At 42.9% G+C, this 25822-nt stretch overlaps 1 protein-coding gene and 1 long non-coding RNA gene across 2 annotated transcripts in view; one reads left to right on the top strand and one right to left on the bottom strand.

Moving 5' to 3' along the window:
* The window catches only part of LGR5 (leucine rich repeat containing G protein-coupled receptor 5), a 112477-nt gene that overhangs the window by 73853 nt on the left and 12802 nt on the right, over window positions 1-25822 (top strand). The window contains exons 5-11 of the mRNA XM_084795150.1: window positions 12404-12619; window positions 14442-14513; window positions 17546-17614; window positions 19169-19240; window positions 23106-23177; window positions 23325-23393; window positions 23521-23592. Of these exons, the coding sequence (XP_084651276.1) occupies window positions 12404-12619; window positions 14442-14513; window positions 17546-17614; window positions 19169-19240; window positions 23106-23177; window positions 23325-23393; window positions 23521-23592 (642 nt within the window). The remainder of the gene's footprint in view (window positions 1-12403; window positions 12620-14441; window positions 14514-17545; window positions 17615-19168; window positions 19241-23105; window positions 23178-23324; window positions 23394-23520; window positions 23593-25822) is intronic.
* LOC311604931 lies at window positions 1664-17498 on the bottom strand. The gene is made up of 3 exons (XR_014781748.1): window positions 15644-17498; window positions 4806-4920; window positions 1664-1731 (listed from the first exon to the last, which is right to left on the bottom strand). It is a non-coding gene; the product is annotated as an uncharacterized lncRNA (long non-coding RNA).

Below are 25822 nucleotides of genomic sequence, written 5' to 3'. Positions count from 1 at the left end.
AGCTTTACCTGAAGGAAACAAGCAGGGCAAAGCCAACTGCCTCCAGTCGGGGCACCGGGATCTAGTGGCTAAATTGAAATTGAGATAATGCCAGTGCTCAATAGGAACTTTAAACAGCTGCAAGGCAGGCCGTAGATACAAGGATAAGAGTTTGTAACCAAACCCCCCATTGGCTGAAAGATCACAAACAGAAGTGAACTTTTTGAGAAAGAGGAAACCATGGATCTTTTGTTCATTTGAACTGGGTGGCGACTCTCTGATAAAGGTGTTCAGATTTAGTTTCTGACCGGCTAGATATTTACTGTTCACCAGGTGTCTCCTGGTTTCTGGTTCACAAAGGAATTGCTTTCCGAAACCTTATAAAATATATAAATACACGTCCCCTGTGAAAACGTCAAGGGTTAATTTTCCAGGATGACGTCACATCCTCAGTGAAGTGTCTAGACAGGTTCTCAGCCTCTGCCTCACGCAGCTGGTCGGCTGGTCGCAAGGTCCTCTTGCCCAGAGCATATCAGTGCGAGCTATGGGGCAAGCTCAGCGTGCGCTGGCGTGCTCCTTTCGCTAGCTGATGCTGTTTGTGCTGCTATGGTGCAACAAATAGGATTTGTTCACGAGAGATTAATAAGTTTAACCACAGTCCCTACAGACCATGCTGCACCCGCTGAAGGTGCCGCCTGCCCTGGTTTAGAGGCCTGGACAACAGAAAACTCCATTCACGTTGTATCGTTGCCTGGTACTTAAAGTGGAAAATTGTCCTTCTCGTGCTTCTGAATGCAAGGGCATTAGCTTGGTGCTGCTTCAGCATCAATAAGAGCGAAAAGGGGGGGTGGGGGGGTGGAGAGGTAAGACTCCTTCCACCCCACTGTGCCAAGACCAGGAAGTCTCGCTACCAAGTCACAGCCTCTTCTCCAGCTTGAGTCAACACCTAGATTGCCACTTAGCCCCTTAGATAATATATGGTGGTCCTTAATTCTGCTCTCTTAAATTAACCCTCATTTCCCCCACCCCAGCACACACATACACACACACACACACACACACACACACACACACACACACACGTGGGGGAAGGGAGAAAAAAAGATATTTCCTTCGTATTTTACGTTAACCCTCTAAGAGGCATTGCATTTGTATATGTCGCCCCATCAGTGAGGCTTTTCGGTGTTGGTGATAACCATCCAGAGAGTTCCAGCACATAGGCCACACTCCCACAACAATGCAAACCAGAAGCTGAGTGTCGCTGTGACGAGTGCCTGACAAGAAGCAACTTAGGGAGGAGTATTTATCTTGTCTTCCAGTTTGAGGGAATCCAGACACAGGCAGGGAGGGTGACATGAATGGGAGACGTCTGGTCACATTGCATTCATGGTGAGGAAATAAAGAGAAAACAGAAATCAGAACCAAGCTATAAAACTCAGTCCTCACCCCACCCCCAGTAACCCACTTCGCCCAGCAAAACCCCACCTCCTACAGGTCCCACAACCTTCCCAGGCAGCGCCATCACCTAAGGACCCGGTGTTCAAACACAAGAGCCTGTGACTGGCATCTCCCTCCCCGACCCCCGACTCAAACCACAGCCCTGAGGATGGAATCCATGCACAGGTGTTTTCTAATAGCTTTCTTATATATGTAAGCATTTCTTAAAAGTAACAACCTGGAAAGCGCGCATGCTCTGCAGGGGGCCGTTAGTCCCTCAGGTGACATGAAAGCCATTCTGAATTCTTTTCAAGCCTGAAAAAAAAAATATTTTTTAATCCATACTTTGCAGTCCAATGTGAGGTAGAATATAAAAGCGAAGCAATGCCTTGTGTTTAATTGAAAACAGTTCACCTCTCTGCCTGTGAATTCTCCTGACTACCGTGGGCAGATAAAGTTAAAAGGCCCGTGCCATACTGCCCAGGTAACTAATATGTGATGCCTGCACCAGCCACATCAGCGCCACCTTAACTGCACAGAACTCTGGGGCCCAGCTCAGCGTTACATAATGAGAGTCATTAGTTTACCAAAACTCTAGATGATCTGTATACAAAACACGCTTGAAGAATTTAAATGTCCGGTGTTCTATTACTCTACCAAGAGGTCAACACACCCCAAAAAACGGTTGAGAAGAAGTGAGGTGCTCCACCCATCTACACTTGGAGGAAGCTTAAGGAACTTGATCTATTGCAACTGGCAACACTGCTGAGGGGACGAGACAGATTGCTCTCAAGTTTCAAGGCTCTAATTCTCCACTTGTTCCCCATAAACAAAAATTGGTTTGTTCCTAATGATTTGACATAGGTCCATTTGTGTTCTTTTAACTGTCTCCTGACACTTACAAACTGCTCGGCTGAACTGAAGGGGCCAGTGGCCAGCAGCACAGAGCATCCTCCTGTGCAATGTGGGCACTTCTGGCATGGCAACGACTGCCCAGACACTGAACGGATTTTTGGCAATGTAATCATATGTAACTTAGTTTTCTTTCTGTGTGTCTTTTGGAAGGAGATAGAAATGTAATCAGAACTCACAGTGAGTTGTATTTCACTCTGAAACTTTTGACGCTGTGACGTATGGGGGCTGCATCCGATGACAGCTCCAAGCCTAGCTCTCCCATACTTCTCACTTGTATGAATAGTTCACAAACCAGCCTATGCGTGACAACAGCCTCGTTTGTGACGGCTGGTTGCAGATTTCAAATATCTCAAAGCTGTACATGAAGTGCAAGCTGACCAAGGAAAAGTATACATCCATATTTTCCAAGTGGTCAAGGGATTATTTGAAACATTGGTTTGCATCCCAAATCCTCATTAGCGAAGCTAATTGTGCAAAATGTGCATCTCAGAAATGATGAGTTGCTAAACAGAAAATGAGAGAAGAGCCAAGCATATTTGTATTGTCACCTCTATTTTCCAATTAGGAAATAGAGAGTGCAAGTGCAGGCTGCAGGAGTAGTATACTTAAAAACCAAGCTGAATGCATAATTCCTTCTAGAAGTGCAATTTGCCCACACACATATAATTTCCATGGCTACAAATTCTACTCCAGGACTGTGTGAAATATCTGTCTGTGACTTCATCCAGACACTTTGTAATTAGTTTCTGCTTATAGTTGTTTAAGAAAGAAAGAAAGAAAGAAAGAAAGAAAGAAAGAAAGAAAGAAAGAAAGAAAGACAGACAGACAGTAACCTAGAAGAGCCAGAAGGGAGGAAGAGGTGGGTACAGTTCTGAACAGAGTTCCGGTAAGCCCGGGACAGCATCGTTTTCTCCAATTGACATTCATGAGCCTATTGGGTTTCAGACCCTGGATGGAGAATGGGAAGGAAGTAACAAAAGACAAGGAAGTGTGAGCAAACAAAAGGACAAGAAGATAAAGAGACCTAGAGTGTAATCTTATAGACTCAAGGGAGCTAAAAATAACGTGGCTTTAGTATTGGTGACATTATTCCTCCCACTGAAATAGTTAAAGAAGTAACACACTCACGCAACAACAGAAGTGCGCTGTTGTGCCCGCGTGGCGGTAGGCATGGGAGCTCTAGAGGCCAGAGACTTTGTCTGTCAGACTAAAGGTTCATTTCATGGAAGCATATGCATATCAGAATCCAGTGAATTCTTACAAGAAAGAAAATAGTTTTTTTCCCCCTGCTTCCTCAAGTTTAAACATGATTGGGGAAGCAGTTTTCAGAGGAAAGGCTCTTCCTACAAAATATTTACAAGAAGAAAAGCTAAAATGGGACCGCGGTCTTCAGGTATGGGAAATAGCGAGTGAGCTGTTTATTTTCAAAAGGTCCCACATGAAAGACTCTTAGGCCAGCTCCTCTGCAGCGCTGTGATAAGTACATTCCTGGCAATCCCTCCAGACGGGTAAGGCAGACATGTGTATTAGGAAATTACAAGTCCAGCAAATGTTTTAAAACCGAGCGGGCCCTTTGGAAACGCTAACCAGGTGATAATTTTGGGAAGGCAACCAGGAAGTGGAGCAAAAACACTTCAGGATAGATGGGATCTGTGGTGCGTGCAGAGACGCACACAGGAGAGCAGGAGAGGATGGGCATAGAGGAAAAACAAAAGCTAGACCACGGACAGAGCTGCCCACCAAGGTGATGAGAGAAGGCAACGTCTGTTAGGCACCTATGTCCCTGTCCTACCTCATCACCCTGGCCCCAGGTTCTAACCTACGTGCACCCTGCTCAGGATTCCCTGCTTTGCCTGTAACCTGCGTTGACCCGTTACCTGGCTTCAGGCTCTAGTCTATGTATGGCTTTGTCCACATATCTTACCAGGACTAAACTGAACCGAATGGTTTCTGCAGAGAGACTGGAGTTTATCCATTTACTAGAATTAGTTTTCCCACCCTTAGTTGCAGACGCCTCACATCAAGAGCAGAGGTGTGGGGAGAGCTGACTGATTGGAAGAATAATAAAATCTGGACAGGCGCGGAGATGCTTCTAAACACAAGAGATGGTGGTCATGAACACAAAGCCTAGAATTACTGTGGGAAAGAGACAGGAAAAAAAACTAGACTAGATCAGAGAAATAAGAGGAAGGTTTGAAGAGAGATGGAAGAGGGCCTTGAATGTCAGGATAGTGGGTGTTAGATCTGAAAGAAATGGTAATTTGGGAAAACCGTAGATTCCTACCAAGGGAATGGCACAGAGGACAATTTCAGAGAGATTAATCTGGCAGCAGCCTGCAGGATTAATTGAAGAGATAAGAGATCAAAGGCAAACCCCCCCCCCCCAGAAGCTGTGGCAGCAAAGCGGGTGTGAAGAGATAAGAGACTTAGCCAGGCAGCCATCTCAGAGATGAAGATAAATTGAGAGAACTTACTGAATAATTGGCTGGAAAGCCATGGGAGATCCAAAAGGAGACTCTAGGTTTCAAATCCTGGAGGTTGGTACCTGGGAGACTAATGTGTCTCCAGCACAAGGAGAGTCTTTGTTTTCTGTAGAGAAAAAAATGAGACTGAAAAAGTTACTGCCCTCGTTATTTTTTGCTTTAGCCATCTCCTTGTGACAAAATTCACAGCCATGGTGATCTTCTAAAAATTAATCAGTGTAATGACCCTTGACTTATTCTTCACTGGGCTTGGGGCACAGCTCAGTTACGGAGCCGACCCCCCCCCCCTAACTGTCAGCATGTGGGAAGTTTAAGCTCCAAGCTCCGTCTTCAGCAATGCTGGGAACAATGCCAGAGAGGTAGAGGCTTTAGCTTTTTAGGCTACAGTTGACAAGACTCTAAATTCCGGCATTTCTGTGAACCTTTAGGCTCTCTTTGCCAAGAGAGGTGAAAAAAGAATCACTGTTTCAGACATACGTCTAAAGCAATAGTTCTCTTCCTGGGGGCCCCATCAGTGTTACAAGTGGATTGGGAAGAGAAGGGAAAACAGGAGCAGAGACTGCCCAAGAAAGCAATCACAGCCTTGATGTGAACTCGCACCCTTGCCTTCATAAGACATAAGAAAAAGCTCATCCTTATGGGAAATGTATTAAAGGATGCAATTCCCCCCATGTTATAGTCACACCACAAATATTTCAAAATAAGAACAGCAACAGCAAAAATGTTTATAATAATATGAGGAATTCACTTAAATCCATATTGATCTATTATTACATAGCTAAAACTTTTTTTTATCTTGGTGGCCCTAGTATAAAGATCTTGTGCCAAATTCAATGACAATTGTCTACTAATTCCAGGACAAAAGGTTCAAAACACTAAAAATTTTAACATAACAGAGAATGAGTGCATTTTGTGGGGTTATATCTTAAAGTGGATTTAGAGTCAAATGGCTTTCATTTTACTGGAAAAGTGATAATTGAGAATGCTTTTCTTTCTCAAAGCTTACCAGTGGACCAGACTGAACACCATTGTTCCCTCACTACCCATGCCTCCTTCAAAATGTTCTCATAAAATGCAAAAGTGTATCTACTATACAAGAGTGGCGGGTCATATCTTTAAAATTTATGAGGAAAATTGCTATTCTGTGTAAAGCCGGTCATGAAACTGCTACGCTCCGTATCTCTGTTTATTATTGAGTCCCCATAAGCTGCATGGTCCAGCTGCAACTGTCTTCACACTTGGGCCCTCTTTCCTCACAGCCAGCATGTTAATAATTGACACTATTATGGTCATCTCCGTATGGAATCAGCCAAGATCAATGGCTTATCTTTTGACTGGCGCTTTCTTCCTTGTAGTTAATGGCTCATCAAAGACATTCTCAAACAAAGATACAAGCTTATATGATATGTTGGCAAGGTGTCATATAGGAGATAGATAAAGAACCATTTTCAGGAATAACAACAGCAGCAGTGATCTCATAGAGGCTCTAATCCCTACAATAATGCTATTTATAAATCAAGGGTTCCTTTCAGGAGAGTAGAGAGATCCAGAAAATGTTTCTCTTAGAGGAAATTTGAGCAGTTAATGCCTTATGCACAAAGGCATTAAGATTAAAACTCCTCACAGAAAGAAAAAGAGAGCTCTTGCCATTGCTGATGAGAAAAGCCAAGCATTCTGCTTGCTACCTTGTAGTTCTGCTACATAGAGCACGGGCTATTGCAAAATGGCACTCGAGTGAGCATGTAGCTCTAGTTTGTTTTTATTTTACATAAAATAGATGGGCATTCGTCCCTGCTCTCACATAATCTCTATCAACTCAGTTGTCCAGAACAGAAGCTGACTCACCATAGCTTTCTAGCTAAACAGATGAGTCACCAAGCTCCGTGACTTAGTTAAGACCAGAGATCAAGCCCTTCCTCTTCCTTTCCAATCTTCTTCCAGGCACGCGTCTTTCTCAAAAGAGTGACTATAATTACATCAGCCTTTCCCCGCCCCCCATTTCTTCTACACATTGCTGAATGTCCTACAGTCCTTCCCTATCCATGGATGTCTGATCAGTCTAGAGAAAGGTTTTTTTCTATATGACCTTGAAGATTTCTTAGAGAAGATGGGACATTTCTCATAGGCAGGTAGTCCAGAAGTCTTCTGAAAGTTAAGCTAATCAGACTCAAAGCTCTTGAAACCTGTCAGGGTGAACTGGATAGTCTTGACCGCATGAGAGTAAAGAAAGGCAACACAAATCTACAAGTGACAGTCTTTCTGGCTGCCCAGCATGAGCAACACAATCTTTTTGGCAACTGTGGACCTTCCCAACCTCAGTTCCTTCCTTCAGGAACTGAGTTATTTCCACATATGATGCCTAAACGTCATGACAAGGCTATTTATCTTCAGCCTAAGTGACTTTGCAAGACTCATACTTAAAAAAAAGTTCTGGGGCCAGACATGGTGGCCCATTGCCTTTAATCCCAGCATTTGGGAGGCAGAGGCAAGCAGATTGCAGTGAATTTAAGGCCAGCTTGGTCTACAAAGTGAGTCCAGGACAGCCAAGGCTACACAGAGAAACCCTGTCTCAAAAAAAAAAAAATCAAAACAAACAAAAGTTCTGTCCTTGCACCACATGATACAGTTTTCCTCAGTCACTTTCCTTAGTTTCCCCTTTACGTTGCCTGCTCTCTTTGGTGGAAGCCCTATTGTAGCAGGCAGTAAAGTGTGTAGCATAGTTGCCAAAGGCTCATGCTAAGGGGTGTGTGATGAGAAAGAGAATCTCCAGTCTGTTCATTCATAGGACCAGAACCTTGTGTTCACCTACAGAGAGGTGTGAAATTACAATAGGTTAAGGAATTGCAAGAAAAATAGATTTCTATGGATGGGGGCCAGAGAATGACACTACTTACAAATCTAAAGACTACCCTTAAACATTAAAAGCTTTTAAAACATTTCCACTTAATGCCCACAGTATTTCTGCGGCATATTGTGATTCTGCTTTATAGATGTGAAAGCTGGTCCCAAGAGATATTAATCAACATGCACCAAAATTCCAGAATTGAAGAATTGATAAGGCATAGGATCTCAACTTAAATTTGTTTGGTTGCTTGATTGTTGATTAGTTGATTGCTTTGTGGTTAGTTGTTTGTTTGTTTGATAGGCTGGCTGGTTGGATTTGGAACTCAGGACCATGTGCAGACAAGGCAAGCTCCCAACAACTGAACTACATCCTGGCCCTTAGCTTTGGTTGCTTTTCTTATTCAATATGCTTTCTAACTTTCCATGTGGTCATTATATATATATATATATGTGTGTATATATATATATATATATATATATATATATATATATATATATATATATATATATCGATGATAAAAGAAGTTGGAGTTAAATAACTGGGGAGATGAATCAGCAGACAAGAGCATTTGACCCTTCCAGTAGTCATGAGTTCAGTTACAATCATCCACATCAGGCAGCTTGTAACTGCCTGTAGCTTCAGCTTCATGGACCCTGATGCCCCTTTCTGGCCGCCTTTTGTATTCACACACATGATGCATTCTCACACACACACACACACACACACACACACACACACACACACACATTTTAATTTTTCTCTAAATAAGCAGAGTTAAAAACTACAACTTCATCAGAAACAATAAGATTCATAAGGAGCATAAAGTAGATGCCACTTCCCGTGTGAGCTCCTTTCAAATTGTATTTCAAGATCATAATGAAGAAGCTTTGAGCTGAATGCAAGGACATTCCTGCTGTGTGTTAGATATTTCACTTTGCTATGCATAGCCACATGGAGGTTCTGTGCCACCTCTGTCACATTTTGATGGATGCGCCATTGCCGAGGTCATTGCTAGGACGTACTCCGAGGGTGTGCCATCTGTTGTTACTCGCCATCGCCACTTGTCCTGTCCCTCTGCAGTGAAGATGTTACAGTCAGTGATATAGTAAAAGCGAAACATGACCTTATTATGTGTCTGATAATCTCAGCACTCACTTGGCTGACTTCTGCCTCAACAGAATCTGAGTTTGCCCCTTTTTACCTTTTAATGTCTGATTGGTCAAAAGACAGATGCCCACTAGGCCTGCTCAGATAAAGCAGAATGATTGCACTCTATCAAGAGGCTTTATATTTGCAAAGCCCTGGTGTGCTGTGTCCAGGCTCATCAAGCAACCCTGGGAGAAAAGTTATTCCTCACTTGAAAGATGAGGTCTGTTGACTTATCCCTGGTCCCACAGTTCTAACCTTGGTTTGAATCTCAGCACTAATTCTTAGACTGTAAGGTGCCTAGACACCTTCCACGCTGTGACTTACATGAAATAGAAAAGCAGTGAGGCACTCTGAAAGTGGAGATATGTGATGTAGTTGTTTTTGTGGCACCAAATAACAAGTATATAATGAGGCTGTACTCCATACATATGGGTTTTATAAGATGTAGTGTGTGTGTGTGTGTGTGTGTGTGTGTGTGTGTTATGTGTGTGTACATGTCTGCAAGTGGGCATACCTCTGTGCATGAGGTGGGGGCACAGAAGGGGCCTTCGGATACCTTGGAGCTGGTGTTACAAGCCAGGTCTTTTCAGAGTGATCGCATTATTAGGTGGGTTCTAGGGTCTGAACTCTGGTCCTCAAGATGTCATAGCACGAGTCTATGACCTGTCTCACCAGCCCTTATGTGTGGGCTTTCTTTCTTGTACTGTACAGCACTATTTTCCCTATACTTCTCAGCTCAAACGTTGTGTTTTCCATGCCTATAAAAAAAAATGTTCACTTGCCTGAAAAGACTAGGCTGGCACAATATGACCCCACTGCTGACTCACTGAGTAGGCACAACTTATGCCCTGCCAGTTCTCAACCTGCTCCCATCAGGACCACTTGTGAAGCAGGTAGATAATTATTTCCATACTCTGGTTTAGCCTTGGGATAGTTTAAAATTAAATCAGATACCAAAGAAGAGAGCAAAATGATGGTTGTCGGGGGCCTGGGGGATAATGGCAGGAACGGGGCAGGAAGGGCAGCGCCTTCGCGTGGATAGGTGATGGTGACTGGTTGTACCGCATGGTGACCACGAGGAATAATAACGTGTGCTTGAGATGTGGCAAGTGATTACATCCTAAATGTGTTCACCAAAAAAAAAAAAAAAAAGGAAGTGTGAAAAGAAACAAATATGTCAATGAGTTTTTATTTAATCGCTTTAAAGACTTGTAATAAAGCGTTACAATGCACCCTGTAAATATATATCATTGTTATTTGTCGATAGTACTTTAGTAAAGTAGGAAAGGGGAAACTGGACCAAGCAATGCCCCCGAGTGTGAACAATACACTCCTGTCTGCGTGAAGCCGGAACTTCTTGAGGTGAGGCAGATGCTGATTCTGAAACGCTTAGGGTCACGGTTTGAGGGAGCTTCCTTTTTCATATGTTTTATTGGTGTATATTAATTTTTAAAAATATTAGTGTTTATTATGACATTTTTATACATGCGTAGAAAGTACCTCAACTGTCGGTACTTTTATAGGGGGGTTTCTTAAATGATGAAACTGTATCATAATTTTAATGCTGTACACAGGACACCTAGCGTCTGTGTTAAAGATGGAAGGGCTTGGGAGTGTTCGTTAGTATTGAGAATGTGAGAACAGTGAGTAATTATTAGGATGTACACATTTCAGACAGAAAATTGTTTGATACTGTGGCCAGATTTTAATCTTTCTTTTAGAAGGAGAAAAAAAAATTATTTCTAGATGACCTGTCCCCCAGTGAATGTGTGTAGTCCCATAGGGGGCTGATAGCAAGCCACTCCTTGCTGGTCATGGCTTAAAACAGCAAAGAAGAAAAGCCCGTGATTCCATGCTGGGGGGAAAAAAATCCTTTTCTATGGTTCCCCAGCACTGCACTGAACCATGAGGTTTGTCATTTTCAAGGCTTTTAGGAGATACTTGCAGCGTTGATGCCTAAGCAACTAGGATAGAAAGATGATGTGCCCACCAAAACACAGAGGCCCATGCTGGGTGATGGGGTACAATCATGACAGTAGTCACACCCAGTTTAAGTACAGACTCTACCTCTAGCCAAATAAAGCCCATCACCTCCTCACCGCTGGTGAGACTCTACCGTGCTCTAGCGCGGGCAGATTGCTGATGAAAGGGAGACAAGCCGCGATGGATTTTTTCCCCAAGCATTTCCAGTCCATTTGTTGACGGAGCCCTGCTGTGCTGGGAGACCATGTTTCAGCTACAATCATGGCGGGTCTCCTGGAAGAGTGAGTGAGTATTGGCAAAGACAGCCAACTCATAACATTTATTCCAAGTGACCTTACCTCAGTTATTACTGAGGCTGGGCTCGGGGCCCATCAGGGGTCACTTGGTCCTGTTCATGGATGAGAAGCAGGAGGTGGGAGGACTACCAGAAGGATGTGTGTGGCCAAAACTGAGGACGCTCCTTTCCAGGGAGATTAGCTTTCTACCACCGAGGGCTTTCTCTATTTCTAAACTATTTAAATTTGGTTAGCAGCAGATGATTTTGTGATTCTCGTGTGTTTCCTGCGTCTGTTTAGCCTTAAATGTTTCCAAAATATATTTTTAAATCCTCTCACGGTTTTCTAATCCTTCCTGATACATGGGCTGCATAAAATGCCATTCTGTTTGTTGTTTGTTTGTTTTAATTCTAGTTTTTAAAAGTGCAAGCAAATGTAAGACTTAAAAAAAAAAGTGGTGAATGCTGTTGGAAACATAAACTGACTGATAATGGTAAAATTGTTCACGTACCTCAAGTACCTTAGCTTTGCCATTTCCATGGGAAATATTAGGTCACTTTAATTACAGCCACTATTTACCTTGAATTATGACAAAATAAATGTACTGCCCTCCCTCTGCTGGCTCAGAGGCGGCAGCAGCTTATTAACCAAACCTATTTTTAGAAGTGTTTCCCCATTTAAAAACAAAAGAAAGGGGAAAAAAGAAAGAAAGAAAAGAAACAGAAAGTGGAAAAAGGAAGCAAGAGTTACAACTAAGCTGCTAATTTTATTATTCGTTTAAAACGTCAGAAAAGCAAACATCTGCCCAAAGCAATTGGTTAGGTGAAGGCAGGCAGCCGGCAGTTTTGAAGCTCTTCCCAGAAGTATACCTAACAGCCTTTCAAAATTACAGCTTCTTTTCAAATATTGAAGCAATCTTTTCCTAGCGCTTAGGAACAACACAGTAAATTGCTGTTTAGTGTGTTCCAAGCAGTCTGAGAGCACAGTGTCATTCATTTGGCTCAGGGTGGGAATGAGGTGAGAGCGTGTCTGCCTTGTGTCTGAACCGGATGCAATTTTACACCTCAGAGAGGACACTTCCATGCATGAAGGCATGTTACCGGCAACCCTGGATGAGACTAAGAGCTCCTTAATGGGGGGAGGGGGGTGTCTTAAGGATCGAACCATGAGTGAAAAAAAGCTGATCAGAAAAGAAAAAATGTTCTGGTTGGCCGGAGGTCTGGAGCTAGCTCCCCAGACTGTTTGCCTGTTGCTAATGAGCACACGCAACATCTTTGGGTAGAGTCCGCAGCCTGCCTGAGCTTTGCTATTTCCCATTCTGGCTTGCTTTCTTCTAGACGTCTGGATGCCAACCACATCAGCTACGTGCCACCCAGCTGTTTCAGTGGCCTGCACTCCCTGAGGCACCTGTGGCTAGATGACAACTCTCTGACAGAAGTCCCTGTCCAGGCTTTCAGAAGTTTATCAGCCCTGCAAGCCATGACCTTGGCCCTGAACAAAATACACCACATAGCCGACTATGCCTTTGGAAACCTCTCCAGCCTCGTGGTTCTGTAAGTTTTACTGATTGTTGCCTCTCTTTAAGCAGTTTCTAAATCCCCTCTGAGAGCTTAGCCTTAAAGTCTTGGACCTCAAAACTTGAATGGAGGCATTTTAAAGGGAGAAAGAAGAAAAAAACAAAACAAAACAAAACTCTAGGACCCCCTTTAAAATGATTATGTGAATGGTTTAAACAACACGTATAAAATACCTGACTGGTGATAAACATTGCTGGGCATATAGTAGCACCTCTTACCATAAAGGAATCCATTCTGTACTTTAAAAGAAATCATCACAAATCTGAAAAAATTATTAAAAGATAATTTGATTATTAATAACACATATTACTAATAAGAATTTCTTTGCACCTCTAGGGATTAAAACATGCATTGCAAATGCTAGCTAAAAAAAGGGGGGGGGAGGGAGGAATAGGTTAACTACTTAAAGTGAAGAAAGGTGCCTTTGATTTTCAGTGATTTCCACCCAGGGCTATCAGTCTTGTTGCTTTGGACCTGTGGTAAAGCAGAGCATGGTGCTGGGTAGTACATGGTAGGCCAAGGTTGCTCACCTCATAGCAACTAGGAAGCACAAAGAGAGACAGGAAGGGCTGGGGTCCAATAGCTCCTTCAAGGGCAAGGCTCAGTGACCCCGCTTCCTTCCACTATATCCCACCTCTCAAAGGTCCCACCACGGTCTGATATAACACCACAGGCTCGTGCCAAGCCTTAAGCTTATGGGTCTTGGGCACTCATTCATGACACATACTTTCCAGGGGAGTGGAGAACGGCTTCTTTTGTTCCCTCCCTGTCCACTAAATCTCTCCTGCCTTCACCCAGCTCACTGCAACCCATCTCTTCTGCAGCATGCACTCCTATGAGGGCGCGTACCCATCTCTTCTGCAGCATGCACTCCTATGAGGGCGCGTACCCATCTCTTTTGCTTCTTTCTTTCTCCCCCCCCCCATCCATTCCGTATAAAAGACCCCATAGAGATGTCACATAGATCTCACCTAAAACCACAATCTGCTTATTAAAGCAAAGATCTTAGTCTGGAAAGAAAATAAATTTAAGGGGACATTACCAAATTCCTACCCTGACTTCTTCGTGTGAACATGGTGTCGCTGGCCCTGAAGAAGTCGGCTAGGGCCTTTGGGTTTGGTTATTTTGTTTTGTTTTCCTCCACTATTTTTTTTTTTAAAAAGCCTTGTCTCCCTTAAACCTACTTTCCCCAAAAACCTCTTTGGGAGCTAGTCTACTTTTCAGTTGTATACACAGTTGTTCCCACTGACTCAGGCACTCCTGGCTCATCAGTTGAGCCTAAGATGATAATTGCACACATTAATAGTGTGTCAAGATTCTAATCTTGGGCAGCAGGAAAAGTCTGACCACTGTTCCCTGTAGCTAAAATCCTTTCTTGATGGCCCGTGGCCCAATCCAGGGAATGGAGTCATCACAAAACATACTTAGTCCACGTGCGACCCGCCCCCCCCTGCCCCCCCCCCCCCCCGTCAGTGATGCTCGGGGTCGCTATTGGGCACTCTAAGTCTCCAAGTCACAGTGAGCAAACCACAATGGAAAATGCAATGAGAATCGGTGAGTCATCCATATTATCGCGCTCACAACCGTAGTTACCATAAATGCTATGCTACAGAATTGTTTACAGTATGAGCGAAGGTAGCTTACAGGGTTTCTGTTTTGTTTTAATGATCTTTTCTTCTCATTAGTGCACTCCTTATATTTCTTTGGATTTAAACACCCAAAAATGCTGTTCCTAGTTTTTCTCTGAGAAGTTATGCCCTCCTGGCGGTTCACGAAGGCTGGTACTGTTCTCTTCCAGGCATCTCCATAACAATAGAATCCACTCCCTGGGAAAGAAGTGCTTTGATGGTCTCCACAGCCTGGAGACGTTGTGAGTTGACCTTTTATTTGTTTCCTTTCTCCAGTGTTTTCATGAATATTCTGAAGCAATCAAAACAGCCTTAAAGCCAAACTTGATGTTTGGTTTGGTTAATTGCCTGAGCTTTAAACTGGTATTTACAGAGGTTTTATCACACACACACACACACACACACACACACACACACACACACACACACACACCACAAAGCTAAACAATAAAACAGGCGATTCTATTTTAATATCTTGAGAGTGGCAAATTAGTGAGGGATAATTGAAGTGAAATGAGATGTTCCCAGTAAGCAGTGACTGTTTGCTTAGGAATGTGGATTCTCCACCAAAGGAGCAAGCCCTCTCCTCAGGAGACCTAGGACCCCATGAGCTGAGTGTGAGGTAGGTCCTCCTCAGAAGGGAAGCTGAAGACCCTGAGATCTAGGCCCCTCATAAGGAACAAGGTTCATACTGAAGCAATCCAAGGGACTAACAAGATCACTTACAGAATATGCGCATGATCGATGATAGACGCTGTTGGAATAATTTTTACAAACACCCCACTGAGCAACTATTTATATCCTGTCTTAGACGACTGAGTTACCATACCCGGGGTACATATTTAGTCTGTAGTATAATTGGGGATTGCTTTTTTTTTTTCCCCTCCCTCTGATCTGATTCTGAAATCCATGTTCATCTCCAGATACTGCTTTCCAAGAACAGGTCAAAAATTCCACTGGACACAGTGCATGTGCCGGTAGTCTCAAGCTGCTGGCAAGGCTGAGGCAGAGTGTCGCTTAAGCCCAGGAGTCTGAGATCCGCCTGAGTCAACATAGCAACACCCCGATCTCAGCAAACAAACAACAACAAAAGTAGCTCAGGTTTTTGATGGTACTTTTGATAAAAATGAGTCCAGTCAGCTAGCTGACCATATCCTAGATTCCAGAGCTGGGCCGGAAGATGCTTTTCAATGCCCGGTTGAACAAGGGAGGGCAATAAGATGGGTAGCGGGCGGCAAACGTTCTGAGTGTGCTAGGAGAGGAAGCAGTTGCAGAGATATCCTCAAGCCACGCCCCCTACCCCCCATTTTAATGCCGAAATACAATAGATGACACAAGGCCTTGTGATGACCACAAACCTGCCTTCTGTGACCTTAGGGAACATTGCTCGGTTGCATGCAGACTTCAGCAACTTATCCACGGTCAATTTAGCTTCTAGCCACTTCCGGATCAGCCAGCTTCTCCAGGGACCCTCTATCCTGGGTCTTCTCCTAACAGATGAACGAACACCCACGGCTCTCCCGAGCAACCTGTCACGCCACTGCTCCGGGTGTGTGAAAGAGGGACCCATGCGGTTTCCATCAGCTGCTAGGGAAAAGTTAGAACTGCTCTCTTCCTAAGTAACGCTTTTTCATCCCTTTTAACAGAATTGGAGCAAACGAACAATGAACAACAAAAACAACATCAGCTTTACTCTGTGTTGCCATAAATGCTTTTCCTGTCCCCAGCCCTGGGTGGGAGGAACCAGACTTAGAAGGAAAAAAAAATGCGTATAAATACCACAAAGCAAAACTTATCAGGACAGAAATCTGTGAATCTTCTTGTCTGGCTCTGCTTTGCCCAGGGCTACAGAGGATCAGTAAATTGGTTATTCCCAAACTCTTCCTTTTCCCTGACTAGAGAGCCAAGTAATTTACAAGGGTCCAGTCCTCGTTTAATCAAAACAGAGCATCTGGAGAGATTTACAAACAGGAAGAAAATTTATGTCCACAAAAGACACGAGTTTCCTGCCTGCAGAACAGCTTAAGGACGGCCTGTGCCAGACAAGTAGGAATCTTGATTCATGGCTGAGTCAGTCAAATTATCTTTCTCTTAAAACAAAATAGCAATTCTTTTCTACTGAGGAGGACCTAGCCTCGTCGGATTGCCTTACCAAAAGGATTTTCTCTGCCATTTGGGAAATCTGCCATTCTTAGGGACCAGACAGCAATTCCTTTTTCATATGAAGATAGATGGATAAGGTGGGGTAAGCCTATAAAACACGTGTGAGTGATGGGATTGAAAAGCCATTTGTGTCTTTTTTTTTTTTTTAACGTCTTTTCAAGACAGGGTTTTTCTGTGTAGACTTGACTATCCCGGACTCACTTTGTAGACCAGGCTGGCCTCGAACTCACAAAGATTCGCCTGCCTCTGCCTCCTGAGTGCTGGTGTTACAGGTGTGCGTCACTGTGCCCGGCTTATGTTATTACAGATAGAGAAATTATTTGAGGTCATCCTTTGTGACTCTGGGGAAACTGTACACTTCACATCCTTGCTGAGAGACCCAAGTATCACATAAACCTTTCTGGACATACGTCTTGTCCTGGACTTCAGGCTGAGTGAGATGTGGGCTCTCCATAGCAGCCAGAAGCAAGGCAATTCTCAGTCCTGCTTCCTCAGTGGGAAAAGGGGAACAAGAAAAGGGATGCCCCAGGCCTGAGGAGTGCAAACACCCGCTGGCGACTCAGTGAACCAGGGCCCGATGAGGAGCTCCATCAGAAAATGAGCAGACGCAATCAAGCATCCCTGCTCCTTTGGAAGTTAAAGCTGCTGCAGTTCACTTCTGTTCATTGGTGTCATGACTATTGAAAGGCGAATGTTTCCAGACCATCCAGGGCCCTAGAGATGGCTGAGCGGGTGAAAGCACCTGCTGCTCAACTTGAGGAATTGGGTCCCATCCCTGGAGCCCACAGTGGAAGGAGAAACCAGCTCCCAAAAATTGTCTTCATATTTCCACAAGCAAGCTTGATGCAACACATACACACAGAGACACACACACACACACACACACACACACACACACACACAAATGCACACACTCAAACACACTAACTATAATAAATTGTTCTTAAAGAATTAGCAGGCAACAAACCCCAGTAAACCCTCTCCTGAAATAGAAAGAAAAAGGGCTTCCATGAATGATACAGGACCATTGGAATAGCATCTTCCTAACTTACCTTGTAAGTAGAAGTTTTAAATGAAATACTTAAAATAACTAACATGTACTCATTTCCAGAGACTTAAACTATAATAACCTTGATGAATTCCCCACTGCAATCAAGACACTCTCCAACCTTAAAGAACTGTAAGTGTTAAGACAAGCTTGATGAATGAGCTTTTACTCTCTGTAAATTTATTTTAAAAGTGGTGTGATTATTATGTAGAATGGCTGAATTTTTTTAAAGTTGAAGTAAATAATTATTAAGTGCACTTGAAATATGTTTTAAGTGATTTCCAAAACCGAAACCATCAGAATTTTTAAATGTATAAGTCGCCTCCCATATTGTATGTAAAAACATATATTTTATATTCATATAACCTATACTCTTATTTTTCCTAAGTGACAGGTAGTCTAGTACCATTTACACCCTTTATATATTTGTAATTCTATAATAGAATTTAGTTATTTGTTAAACGTTTCTTTCTTTATTTTATTTTATTTACTTATTTATTTTTCCCCGAGACAAGGCTGTGTAGCTTTAGCTGTCCTGGACTCAATTTGTAGACCAACGTGGCCTTGAACTCACAGAGATCCACCTGCCTCTGACTATGCCTCCCAGAGTACAGGGAATTACAGGCATGAGCCACCACGCCTGGCTTTGTTAAACATTTCTATGAATCTAGAAATTTCTGAGTTGCATAAATATATGTATGAATTGTATGAATAAATTGTATGAATAAAATTATGTGTTCCTTTTATAGCAATTTATGCCTTCACATATATTTTATTACATGCATTATTCCTCAAATGCTAGGTGAACTTAATCTTTTTAGCACAATTTCACTAAAGGTAAACTACCTTTTGCAATTGAGTGTATATATTGTGTTTATAAGTAGCTTTTCCTTTTATCTAAAAAGATGACTGGCTTCTGTAAGTACTGTCCTAGCACTTAAAACAAAACAAAACAAAACAAAAACTGAGACCTTATCTCCACAAAGAAGATGGATAGAGTAGGCTGTTGATAACGAAAAGGACGTTGTGGGTTCCAGCTCAGAGAATCACATTTGTATAGGATGAGAAGCTATTGACAGGGAGCCACAACCTACTGACGTGCACTTCGTACAGCCACAGCCATAGAAAACCCAACATCCTTGACTCCACCTTTGCCATTTAGGCTGCTTTGTTGTTGCCTATGGCGCACTAAGCATCTTCCTCTCAAGGAAGTTCCTTAAATCTCTCCTTCGCTGCAGCTTAAGTCAATTGTCCCTTATCCCAGCTTTAAACAGGGAGCGGGTCTTGATCCTCTCTCCAAAGACAGCTCCCACTCAAGCTGTTACGCAACCGTTCTCTGCTGGATATCAACAAAGGGATTTCCCTTCTACAACGCAACAGCTTGTTTTCATACAGCACGGGCAGGATTTGCGCAGCCTCTCTTCCTCCTTCAAGATGAGAGCATGGGATTTCCTTTGTTCCTCTGCAGTCAGTGAGGACACACACGCAGTTTATGATGCAGGGAGAAGCACGCAGTTCATGATGCAGGGAGGAGTTACCTGTACCCTGGTTACTAAAGATGCTCCTTATGGTTACAAAGTAGGGCAGGCACACACACACACACACACACACACACACACACACACACACACACATACTCACATTCACACACACGTGACTTTCTTTAACATTTTTCTCTCTTTCTAGAGGATTCCACAGCAACAACATCAGGTCAATACCTGAGAAAGCTTTCGTAGGCAACCCTTCTCTTATCACCATGTAAGTGGCCATTGTGCTCTTTTTACTTGTCCTTCCTTGGCATGTAACAGTTTTTAAATGTATTGCACGTTTAAGTATGATGTCACTAGTGCTATGCGTTTGCCTGAGGTTTTTGCCACTGTCCATGCAATAATCTGCACAGAAGTGTACACACTGATATATGTCGTCAGGTTTTAAGGAAACATTGAAGTGATACTAAAGTTCGGTCTTTCCAGATCTTGGTGCCCTTTGCCTTACTTACAGTGGCCGTCTCCAGGGGTCTGGTCATCCTCCACGGCTAATCTTACAAGTGCTTTTGGTTACCTGTATTTTTGCTGGGAATAAAACTGATTTTGGAACATCCAATGCTAGATCACTTAGTCATTCAGGAATTCAACCCAAGTGCTCTAGAAAAAATTAATTATTATATACAAAAATGAGGTCTTTGCAAACGATTTACTTAAACTGCTGTGCGTGAGCTTTGATTGGAAGGAATGCTGTCCTATGCTATTCATTTTCCATCCATTCATTCACAAAGCCCAGGCTTCAGTCACATTTAGACAAAACTGGTCATTCTAGAACGTTGCATATGTTCTAAAAAGGGGAATCTAAGGGCTTATATCACAGAGTATCTATAATTTCATTTCACACTTACTAAAGATAGAACATTTATTACGTACCAACACTAAGAAAATGAAAATATGTAACCAATTAGGTTGGCTTTGAGATAAAAGGTGCATGGTTTAGGAAGTTGTGCTGGCCTTAGTAAGAGGTCTCGGATCTGTGACAGAGAAGGTTAGGGTAAAGTCAACCATTGGACCTGGCTCTAAGGATGCAGTTTGTCATCCTGTGCTGACTTAGGAGAGAGGCTTTCTGAAACCATGTGGCGTCTGTCACAAATGAGCAGGAACTGCACTTGTAGCCTTGACAATGCGTGGGGGGGGGGGTGAGGTTGGAGGGGGAAGGGGGTGTTGACAGCTAATACTCGAACAAACAAAATCATCCATCACCTCTGCAACGCCCTGGCAATATTTTGGCAAACTAAGGCCTTTGAATTCTTTTGCGAATAAACATTAGTCCTCATTAGAGAGCATTTACATATTAAACGATTACTGAATTGCCTTGGCTCTGCGGTCCCTTCCTTTTCAGCCCCGGGGCCTGGTGTTTAATCAGTCTTTTGGCATGCTAATGCATCGTGAGTAACTGCTCTTTGGAGGCCTCTCTTTCCAGGGTGCTGCCCACTTTCTCCTCACCCTCCTGCTTCCCTCACACGTGACGTCCCATCTCTTGTCACCACCAGCCTTTTGGCACAGCCGCCTCTTGCTCCAAGCCCCCTGTCAGCTGGTGACCTAGCCCTCGTTTTTACCTCTGCAATCTCCAAGCTATTTTCATCCCCCACTTCACTAACTCCTCGGTTAGCACGTTGCTTCTTGGTACTTCCCAGTGTAGATGAGGTAGATGGTCTCCAGTCACCAGGGATGCTTGAAACAGAAACCAGCTTGGCACGCTGTTGCTATGTAACAGACATCCAGGATCCACTTATTTAGATTAAATGCAAACTCCTTACCAGGGCATTCACAGACAACCTTCCTAACCTGCTTCCCCAAACCGCTCCCCCCCCCAGCCCCCCAAGATTGCCTTAACCCGGCTAGGCTAAGTAAGCTGTGTTTGTATAACACAAAGATTCCATTCCTGCATTTAAATGATTGGGATTCTGTCATTCCTATGGCATTTCATGAATATTTTTACACTTCCCACTAACAAATGAGGGAGCTGTCTCCAGAGACCTCCAGACCTTTTTATATGTAATGGTGATTCTTCTGCTGTGCAAACACAGGCACGTACAGTCCTACCTTCCCGACCTACACATATTTGCACATGTGTATGAGTGTAACTGTGTGCATATGAGGATACAGTAAGGTCAAGGAAGGTGTGCTATGAGGAAAACTCCATTTTAAGGCCCATATTCCAGTTGTCACTCTTTTTTAATCCTTTCAGTTATCCTTTGAAAAGTCCATGCACGGGCTGGAGAGATGGCTCAGCGGTTAAGAGCACTGGCTGCTCTTCCAGAGGTCCTGAGTTCAATTCCCAGCAACCGCATGGTGGCTTACAACCATCTATACTGGGATCTGATGCTCTCTTCTGGCCTGCAGGTGTACATGCAGATGCAGTGCTCATATACATAAAACAAAAAACTAAATTAAAAGAAATAAAAAGAAAGAATGAAAGAAAAGTCCATACGTATTGGCAATATATCTTAATCACGTCGAACCCATTCCCCTACTTTCCTCCCCCCCCCCCCCATTGCAGGATTCTTTGTTTTGTTTCATTTTTAACTGTCTAATTGCAAGAGAAAGGAAGGGATAGGTGGTAGATTCGAAAAGCACTCGGGTGTGCGAGGTAACAAACACGCCAGGTACTACGTGAGACACTGCACTTACATTAGCTTTCCCAGTTGTTACACAAAGCCTATGACCAAGCGCATTATTATCTTGGCTTAAATGGAGGATCTGGGAGACAGTGAGCTTTCCTGGGTATCTGAGTATCTGCACACCATAGATCAAAGTTGTTGACAGGCCAGCTGCTTTGTCAGACAGAAGGTAGGGAGCTGCTATTCATTTGCTCCCAACTGATTCCAAGCTCTTTTAGGCAGGAATATTTTATCATTCCTCTTCAACCTCCCCCATTTCGAATAAGTTCCAATGACAGCCTCTTCAATGAACAAATTTTTACATCTCTGCAATGCCTACTTCATAGTTTAAGCATAATAGACACTAATTAAGGATTTATTATATTTAATTAAACTACCCCCAATGCCTCAGCTAAGAAATCGTTGTGGGCCTCCACTAACAAAGCAGTTCAAATATATTTTGATTACATTAAAATGTCTATAAAGCAAAATGTTCTTTATATTTTAATAATGTCTCCCGTTTTAGAGTCATAATTCATTCAAGAAATGTCTTACATTAGGTAAATGCAAGATATATCATTTCTTTTCAATAATCTAAAATCCTTTGTATGTGTTATGATAATTATATTCAACTACAACAGAACCTCATGTAGATTAGACAGATAGGTAGATAGATAGTTAGAGAGATAGATAGATGTATATATGTGTGTGTGTATATATATATATATATATATATATATAAAGAGATAGATAGACAGATAGATAGATAGACAGACAGACTAATTGCGACTTGAATTATATTTTTGACTGAGTATTGAAAGTGTTGGAGGGAGACACAGTCCTTAAGCACAGTTAGTCAGTTCATGTGCTTCTCTACTTAGTAACCACTGTTCACACAAGCCCTGCTGTGCAAGTGTTAATTTTTTTCTTTTTATTAATCTCGGAGGCTAGCATACAATGTATGGTTTTTGCCGATGGCATCTTGACACAGTGTCATTGTACTTTGTTCTATATCATCCTTCTCCTCTTTAAATTTTATATCGTAAAGATTCCTTACACAAAATCTCAGAAAGCAAGCTAGCGCGATGGTTTCAGCAGGCTAAGGCCCTTGCCTCTTAAGCCCGACGACTTGCGTTTGATGTTGGTGACCCATATCCACAACTTTATCCCCTTACCGCCACACAAAGAACTCACATCCACAAGTTGTCATCCTGTCCCCACATGTACACTATGGAATGCAGTGGTGTGCATGCACACACAAATAAATAAATAAATATGTCAAAATATATCAGAAAAAAAACTCAAAATGTAAGTGAAAACACCTTTGACGTTCACTTGAAACTTAGAAATAGGGATGTGAAGTGACCAACAAATACAGTCAATAAAAGCAACAAATGCACCTTAGGATACTTGTTGATACATATATTCTCTTGGCCATCTGCTTTATTATAACACATTGGTGTTTGGATTTTTCAGACATTTCTATGACAACCCCATCCAATTTGTTGGAATATCTGCTTTTCAACATTTACCTGAACTAAGAACACTGTAAGTGTCTATTACACTTAAATGTTGCCACCTCCCAACCTGTAATATTATTGCTGCAGCTTAAAGTACTTTGGGGGAAAAAAAATGGTAGTAAGAGTGACCCCTTTCTACAGCCTGCTCCAAATAACACTAACTTATTTCTCCCAGGACTTTGAACGGTGCCTCACAAATTACTGAATTTCCTGACTTAACTGGAACTGCCAACCTGGAAAGTCTGTGAGTAGGACCCTTTGCTTCTCCCAGAACAGGCATTAACTTTGGAGCTGATCAACATCCATGAATCAAAACATGTCAGCGTGTGATGTGGGAATGAAAGAACTATGTCTGGCTTGTGTTTTAACAGGACTTTAACTGGAGCAAAGATCTCATCTCTTCCCCAGACCGTCTGTGATCAGTTACCTAATCTGCAAGTGCTGTGCGTATCAGTAAGGCAAGAATGTTGTATAAACAGGCAACTTCCACTTAGGGGTAAAATGGCAGGCAGGCTTTCAGCTGTCCTGGGAAATGAGAAGAAAGTTCTTTCCTCGAAGGTCTCCCGAAGGTCATAGTCCCTCTCTTGCCTCCTTTAGGCCAGGCTCCCAGCCATAACCCAGGTAGCCATGATAGCATATCTTTGTTTTCAAGTGCAAACAGCTGCCCATTAGAGTTGTAGTTGGCATGCATTTCCCTTCAGAAAAATGAATGTGAGCAAGCCAAAAAAAAAAAAAAAAAAAGAAAGAAAGAAAGAAAGAAAGAAAAAAAACTCGTGCATTTTCTCTTCTAAAGATTTTGCAGAATAGAACAAAACAGTATAATTGATTAACGTCCAAATTAATGTCAAAAGTAAAATTATCAAACGGGCACTAACCTTGATCGAGAGACTAAACATTGTTTGATTCAGTTATGGATAGCGTGTCCTAATGTTCCACCTGGCAGTCAATCAGTTTCAATGTTATTTCTATTGCCTCAAATCTCATATTGCCCCTGCCTTTCCCATGTATCATTAAAAGTAGTTTATAGGCATTTCAGTAGCTTGTTTTGGCATTCTGCTTTGGTGATTGGTTGGTTGGTTGGTTGGGTTGGGTTGGGTTGGATTGGGTTGGGTTGGTTTATCTAGTAAATCCACTCAACCCTATTGCCCTCTCAAGCATTGTTGGGACTTATTAAAAGGATCTTTACTATCTTTTAAAATGGTTCTTCTCTTGTGGAATTCACATTTATCACAGTTAGCCAGCAGTTATTTCAGCATAGACTTCTCTTATTAGCTGAACCAGCATAGTGCAGGTGCTCTGTAGGATGGGACTGTCCACTGCCTGATTGATCCTGCCCTTTGTCATGGTCCCCTGTCTACCCTGCCAATGCAGATGCTTAGTGACATGGTGTGCAGGAGCAGCACACATGTCTGAAGGAAAGCATATATAGCAAGCCTTGTTCTTAAAGCCCACATTTCCCTATTTCCCAATGAGGAGTTGGCTACAGACAAAGGAGCTAAGAATCCTGGGGACATTTATCAAAGTCTTGTGTCAAGAAAGCAAGGGAATTTTTGTTTTATTTACTTTTATCTCATATGCTCATGTTCATATGCAAGTGTTGGTACACTAATGTCCTAGCACGCATGTTGGGGTCACATGACAACCTCAGGTATCAGGCCTCACCAAGAGCAGCCAGTACTGTTAACCACTGAATCATCTCTCCAGTTCAATATTTCCATTTATTAATGAACCTAGTAGAGAGTAGGCAAAACCATCTATTATCTCCTGCTTACTGGTTTTCATGGCTAGGATAGATCAGTGCCATAAGAAGGGTTTCACACACTGTAGCTAGAGTCAGGGTTGGAATCATGTCTGTCTCCTCTTTGCTACCTAGGGAACAAACAGTAAACAGGCAGGTCCAGGACTACATAAATGAGTGAAGGCCACTTGGTACACCAGCTAGGAACGAGGGCCTCAGAGTGTGGTCTCCTGGCTCGACTTCAAGTTCCCTAGAAAGTAGTTAGTACACTATCTTCAGCAGGTTCTTTTTCCCTCTGGGGTTCAGTTTCCCCATCTATAAAATGAAAGAGCCACTTAGTTCAGAAGGTCATCATAAGGAGTAAACAACACATGTCAAATCCTTAGAGCAGAATTCAGGGCATGGTAGGTGTTAGGGTTAGTGTTGAGTCTTTAATACTTTTCATATGTCGTTACTCTTTCTGCAAAATATTGCTGCTGCTGCTGCTGCTGCTGCTGCTTCTTCTTCTTCTTCTTCTCCTCCTCCTCCTCCTCCTCCTCCTCCTCCTTCTCCTCCTCCTCCTCCTCCTCCTTCTCCTCCTTCTCCTCCTCCTCCTCCTCCTCCTTCTTCTTCTTCTGGTTCTTCTTTGGTGGGTGGTGTTTGAATGTGTACATGTGTGCCCATACATGTGCACATGCATATGGATGCTAGAGGTCCACACCAGGTGTACCCCTCAACCACTCTCCACCATATTTTTTTAATGTTTTGCATTTATGTACTTGTGTAGGCATGTGCACACATGTGTGCCACTGAGTATGTGCATATAGAGAGCAAAGGGCAGCTTGAGAAAGCCAGTTCTCTCTAATGCACATTCCAGGGGGCAACCACCTTTGCCTCCCGAGCCATCTCACCACCCCTCCATCTTAGTTTTTTTGAAACAAGGTCTCCCCACTGAA

The sequence above is a fragment of the Acomys minous genome (assembly GCF_964271855.1).
Source record: "Acomys minous genome assembly, chromosome: 9".
In the NCBI taxonomy this organism is placed as follows: domain Eukaryota; kingdom Metazoa; phylum Chordata; class Mammalia; order Rodentia; family Muridae; genus Acomys; species Acomys minous.
This window is presented reverse-complemented; position numbering and strand designations above follow the sequence as displayed.